The 6,966-nt window shown below is 34.7% G+C and overlaps 1 protein-coding gene across 1 annotated transcript; it reads left to right on the plus strand.

Moving 5' to 3' along the window:
• Positions 1-3,651: 3,651 nt before the first annotated feature.
• LOC148196122 (dof zinc finger protein DOF5.7-like) lies at positions 3,652-5,505 on the plus strand. Its single transcript, XM_088095443.1, has one exon. The coding sequence runs from the start codon at positions 4,126-4,128 to the stop codon at positions 5,152-5,154; it is 1,029 nt and encodes a 342-aa protein (XP_087951569.1). The 5' UTR covers positions 3,652-4,125; the 3' UTR covers positions 5,155-5,505.
• The last annotated feature ends 1,461 nt before the right edge of the window (positions 5,506-6,966 follow it).

The following is a 6,966-nucleotide window of genomic DNA, read 5'->3' on the forward strand; positions in this document are numbered from 1 at the left end:
ATATTATCGTGAAAGATGTCTCCTTTTCACCCAATTTAAACTTCTTTTTGCCATTACATTACAGATAGATACAGAGGTGATGAGTACTTCGCTTATCCAATCAACCACGTGAGTATTCATTCATTCATCTTATCGTTATCTAATCTAAAAATAAAGCTATGCAAAACATAACTTTTGTTTTTCTAGTTACTACTCATCAAATTAACCCAATAAATCTCTTGAAAAGATGAAAACTATTTAAAAATAAATAAATAGACTACCACATAGTGGCTGGTTTTTCTACTATAGCTCTTGTAAAACTCATAATCATGGGAGGGAGACTAAAAAAATGTAAACATTATAAAATTTATAAACAAATTATATATATATATGTTCGTATATTCTTCAAGCAAACTATAAGAATCTATTTTTTATAAGACGAAAGATTTAGTATTTAGACTTTAATTTTGATATATAGTGAGTACAAATTCTTTAATTTAAAGGAGTCAAATCTAAATTAATTTTTATTTATTTATTTATTTTCTTAATTTTTGTTTAGATTTCAAATCTTTGTAGATGGTAATAAATTAGAAATATATATTTTTATTTTAAGATAAATTGAGTTTTTATATTATTGTAGTCACAATTAGTCTCAACTCACTTTCTTTTTAGTTTAATACATAGATAAATATGAGATGTCTTTATTTCATCATAAAAAGTTATCTTGATTTTTAAAGAAGACTTCTGTAAATTATTTTCCAGATTTACCAATTTATATCTTTAGGAACAATAGAACTGAGTTAGTAGTAAAAAATTAAAATAAAGAATGTAAGAGACAGGATTCAACTTTCCCACTAATATTTAAGAGTTATAAGATTAGTTTAAAAGGTTGAGAGAATGTGAGTTGATTTTCTCATTGACAAAACATTAACCACTAACATTTGTGGATAAAAAATTAATATATTTAATTTAATTTATTTATTATTTAGTTTATTTCAACTTAAAACACATACATAATATATATGGAAATTTGCAAACTTAATACCTAATTAATTTAAAATAAATTAGTTTATTCCCCTTTTTTTCCATGGGTGAAAAATCTCACAAGCACGCAAATATAAAAAAAAGGCTTATTCTTTTAAAGAAAAAACGTATTTTAGATAATAATGCACCACGTAATCGTTAATTAAAAAATTAAGAATAAAAATTATTTTCTAATTAATAATGATTTTATTTTTCTTCTGATGTGCACCCTCCCTAATTTAGAGGAGTCCAAATCCACTTAAACAAAAATCAAAGTAAAATCCTTGAAACAAATAATAGTATATAATATATAAATTTAATTTATTTTCTGAGAGAAATAGAAATAAAAATAGTATATAATATTATTGTCCTTTTATTTTCTTTAGATATTGAAATGAAGGAAAAATGTGAATTAATGTTGAAGGAGCAGAGAATATCAGAATTAGTTAGTAGAAGGTAGATTATAAAAGGAATAGGTGGTGAGACTTAATAAGGGTTTTGATAGAAACCTTGTTTGTATGCTATTCTTATGATATGGTTATGGTTATTGGTTTGGTCGTACTCACGGGAATCCAGCCACTCCTCTCACGTGTTCCTTTCTCCCTCACGGTTGTTTTTTTGCGTGCGTAGAACCAAACTAGTAATCCTACGGCGCTGCACGTTTCTTCACAACCATACAACACATGAATTGGTCGGTGGTTTGGATTCTACCAAGCTATAGCAGTGATCAAACTCCACACTAGCATAGCTTGTTACAAAACAGAAATGACAAGAGATTATTTATAAAGCCAAAACTCAAAACTACGCATAAGGCCAAGGCAATGTTAATAAATATTGAAGTTTTATTAATATGCAAAAGGGTAATTGGGTTCTGGGAATAGCCGTCAATGAGAGACGTGTCGTGGGTTGTGCTGCATAGTGATCTGGAAGTAAATCTTCTTTTTCTATTGCACGTTATGCTTTAGATCTCCTGGTTCCCAGAAAGAACTAAGCTACAACAAGACAAGCAGGGAAATGGTTGATCACGACCGTTAAAGTCCTGTTATAGATTGGTATCTTTGCAGTTATAAGGGTTTTCACATACGTACTTCCTTCCACATGTCAGGCTCAAATATAGAAACAGACGTCAAGCAGACTGGATTGAATTGAAATCAGCTCTTCATCTATCTCTTGCTTTTTTTCCTTACTTTCTTTTTCAATACTTGTGGAGCAAAAGAAACTAAGGTGTCTGTGTTAGTGTGTGGTCTATTCTGTTGGTACTTGGATCATTCTATGATTTTCTACTTTTAAATTTTAAAGCAAAAATAACATAATCTATCAGTTCAATAAATTAATCAACTTTCCACTTGTAACTGAACAAGACTTTTCAAGGGCTTGTACCACTTTTACTCAATCTGTTGTTCAATTAAGTGGCATAAAAGGGTTGTGGTAGAGGCGGGCCAGATGCTCATATATAATTCATAATGGAGCAGTGCTATGCTGGCCACAATAGACCACAACTTCACTGCAATTAACTAAAGCTAATGATGTTACTTAGACAACCTAGGTTAGAGTTAGAGGGATAGCTAGGAATATTATATATATGTCTATGTGTATGCATATATATATATATATATATATATATATATAGATTACACGTGTGAGCTTTTATTGTGGATTCTTCATGGAAAAGTAACAGAGGTGCAGTTAATCTTTGGTTCAAAAGGGACGTTTCAAAGAAAGAAATGGACAAGCTGTTGGCAGTGTACAGAGCAACCAGTGCTGGAGTACTGCTGTTGTTATGTTTCCTTTACTGACTCAGCTCTCTCTTCCTCTTCCTACGTACCATCCTCTCTACTCCTATTGCCCCTATCATTTGTTGATCTAGCTGCTTCCGTTGTAGCTTTTATATGTACATATATATATTCTTATATAATTCTATAGGTCATGTACCATTTTATTAATTATTATATCCCTTACTTTTCATTCTTCATTCATGGGGAGCCTCATTTTATATGTATTGTTTGCCTCCATTATTTTTATCACTTAACTGCTGTAATCAAAGAGCAAGTAACACTTGGTTGCAGGCTCTACGGCTGGCTAATGCTATGTTGAAAGACGATAAACAGAGGGTTTAATAACAGCTTAAGAAATATTGCTTATTTACACTTAACTGTTATGAGAAATATTTGTGTGTGCCTCAAACTTACTGATTCCTATGGAAATGTATTCATGTACCTGCCTTTTTGGTACACTTATACGTGGTGCTTACGAAATCAGTTGCAAGAACATTTAATTTTCAAGAGTAAAAGTCAACATAATTTTGGTCCACTTAAAATGTTTGTGGCTAGGAATTTTACAATAGTAGACAAGCACAAGTGTCAAAATCCACGTATATATAACTTAAAAGAGAAAGAAAAGACCTGCAAGTATGACGAAAAAGTTTGTTAAACATGTCCCAGCTGAGAAGGGAAAGTTATGTTTTCTTATTACGCAATACAATGTCATTATACTGGCGCTAATATTTGGACATTAATTAGCAGTATCACATGATTAAACTTGATTACCCTTATTGTCATTCCTCAAACCCCAATACACGTCTTCCATCATTATTTAATAACACCATATTAAAGGACATTTTCTCAGTCTAATAGTTTTGTCGTAGTATATAGTGGATCACTTATACTGACACAACTGTTTTGGATCATCTTCCTCCCCTTCCCCTTTTCTCTCTCTCTCTCTATATATCTCTAGTATATATATATATTACCTTACCGACTGTTTATTCTGGTGACATCTGTGCTCTTCTCTCTCTTCCATGCAATTATGTGTATAGAGACACAGCTTGCTTTATTCCATTAGATCTGAAAAAGACCAGTTACCCAACCTCATACATCATTTTACTAATTCCCAATCACTCTCTTTGATGAGGATCACAGGTGCCCATCAAACACACAAGAACCTCCCTTCCTTCTACTTCTCTTCCTTATGCATGAAATCATTCAATTGCTGAGGATGTTTGCCTCTGCAAAAGGAAACTGAAAACTGAAACTAACTAGCTTTCCCACCCCCCACAAGGCCAAAAACCAAACCTCCTTTATTTTCTCTCGACTTTTCCTCCCTCTTTCTCTCCCCACTTTTACCATGTCACCCGATGACATACCACCTTCAAAGCCCGCCACAGCAACAACAACGGACCAAGAGACCCAAAGTTCAGGCGGCAGAAAAGGCTCCTCCACTAGGCCCCAAGAGCAAGGCCTCAAGTGCCCACGATGCGACTCACCCAACACCAAATTCTGCTACTACAACAACTACAGCCTCACACAGCCAAGGCATTTCTGCAAGACATGTAGAAGATACTGGACAAAAGGTGGGGCTTTGCGTAACGTCCCTATTGGCGGTGGATGCAGGAAGAACAAGAAGGTGAGGTCATCGAGGCTTTCATGTGACTCCAAGGACTCTGGTTCCTCCTCTTCAGACCTTGGTGGTCTCAAGTTCCTTCATACTCTTCCTCCTTCCATGGACTTTCACCTCGGAGGGTTACCCTTCCCTAGGCTTCACCATCACCCTCCAGCAACTTATAACCAATTTTCCTCTTTTGGGGACACTTCCAGTGCTTCTTCATGTTTCAACCTTGACCCTTCTCCTGGCACCACCTCAAGTTCTTTCGCTGCTCTTAATTACCCATTTTCTTACAATGGTGCAATCCAAGGTATGAGCGCTATGAATGTTCACAGTGGTCACGCCTCTTCCATTGAGTCTTTGAGTTCTATAAACCAGGACTTGCACTGGAAGTTGCAGCAGCAGCGATTGGCAATGCTGTTTGGTGGAGATAACGGCCAGAAAGATCACGGTGGTAATGGTGGGGTGTCACCAACGATTAACCACCTCGAGAACCAGACACAGAAACCACAACCCATTTTGTTTCAAAATCTTGAGGTTTCAAAGCAAGGGATTTTCCCCGTCGAGAACTCTAGAAAAGAAAATGGTCCATGTGGGGACACACACACACCCTCCACTGAGTGGTTCTTTGGGAATTCTTATGCCTCGGTGACTCCTCCTACAGCTACTACTACCAGTAGTGGTGGCCCAGGGAATGATAATGCAAGCAATTGGAGTAGCGGTGTGAATGCTTGGGGTGATGTGCCGCAGCAATATACTGCTTTGCCCTAGCTAGCTAGATGTGAAAGCACGAGGGAGGATAAAGAGGAGTAAGAGGTAGATCTTTTCTTTATAACTTTTGCAAGAATTTAATAGGCCAACTCTGATAATTAATTGTCTTAAACTCCTTTAGGTATATGGTAGTTCATTGTGTCAGTCACTCTTTGTTCTTTAAGTTCGCTTCAAAGGAACATATATGTAACAGATGGGAAAATTAAGACCATAATGTGTTCATACACTCTCCACTCTCAGCTAGATCTTCATCAATTGTCTAAATTCTTACTTTCTTAATCACTATGGAAGCTACCTTATGCCCTTCATTATTGTTGCAGATTGGATCTTATAGTCGTTTGTTTTCCTCTTTCCTTTTTTTTTTAATTCAAAATCAATTCTCATTTAGTTATTAGATATTTTTGTGATGTGTTAATTTCTAATGGAAGCACAAGAAATGAAACATGTAATTACGCAGTTAAAGAACACGAAACGAGACATTGGTTGATGTTTCCCATGTTGAACTTTGATTCCGTTTGGATTCAAACTTTTAATAGATATTAGAGAATGAGTTGCTCTAATCAGTTAAAATGTTCTACCTTTAATTTTTATTTTTCAAAAATTAATTTCACAAAAGTATTGTGAAATAAGTCTAACTCATTTTATTTTCTTTCCTTTTCATGAGCATCTATGGAATAAATTATCGAAACAAAACATTTATATGGACAACTTTTTCCTTAAAAATTTGTAGAATAGAAATTATGAAGAAAAAAATTGACCTGTCACAAATTAATTAAAGTAGTTTGTTTAAAAATTATAAAAAATGAAAAGAAGATATTTAAATATGTTAGCTTTTTCGTAAACCAATTTAAATCTATAGATAAAAAAATTTTGTTTATTTTATTCTAAATGGGAGAATCTCTCCAACCATGTTTAATTATATGAAATGCATTTGAATAATTGAGTTAAAGTAAGTTGAATTGTATTTAGTTTTGTTTTTGGTCCATAAATATGGCGTTCTAAATGAAGCATATGCAGGATGGAAAAGCTTGTTAATGTTACCGTTTCCATGAAGACGTCATTGGGATCTGTGATGGAATTATTTTGGCCTGTTACGGTTTAAAAATGGGGTAGAATTGAATGTGATATCTTTGATTTGTTTTATGTTCAGTGGTTGATATCCAAAACAAAACTTATACAGCATCAGCGTGTCCCTCTCTGTGTGTATCAGAGAATTGAGTCTCAGGCTCTTGAGCCACTGATCAACGCTACACAAAACACGCAGTGGCTGGCCGTAGCTTTCGCTGCTTGGCCTCATCTTAGCCTGCACTGTACTATCAGCCCTTCTACCCTTCTTCTCTTCTCTCTCTCTCTTCCAAAATATCATACATGCTGCTGCTGCTGCTAAGACTATTCGTAATTATTGTGGCAGTGTGGTGTGATTTGGTGGTGTCTGAAAAAGTGGTGATTTGAAAGTGAATTGAATGAAACACTGTCAACGTTTGAATAATAAGAGACATAAAAATATGGTATCTAAAGCTTAGGTTCGATATTTTTTTGGAGCAAAGGATAAAAATATAAAAGTTATGTTGTTTAGCTTTTTAGCGTGTTGGAGAGTGAGCCCTTTCATCCGTGCTATTTGCCACTGAGCATCAACTCTCATTGTAATACTGTATCATGTACAGAGAGTAAGAGAGAGAGAAGTGTCATGAGCATTGCTTTTCTTGCTTCTTTCTCATCTTTATTCCTCACTTTCACTGTTTGCGCGAAAAATCTCAGACCCCACAATTGCAGAAAAGATTACCATTATATGCTATTCCCCACCTTTATCCC

This window comes from Vigna umbellata, chromosome 7, assembly GCF_029865625.1.
Source record: "Vigna umbellata cultivar VRB3 chromosome 7, Vumbellata_1.0, whole genome shotgun sequence".
NCBI lineage: Eukaryota > Viridiplantae > Streptophyta > Magnoliopsida > Fabales > Fabaceae > Vigna > Vigna umbellata.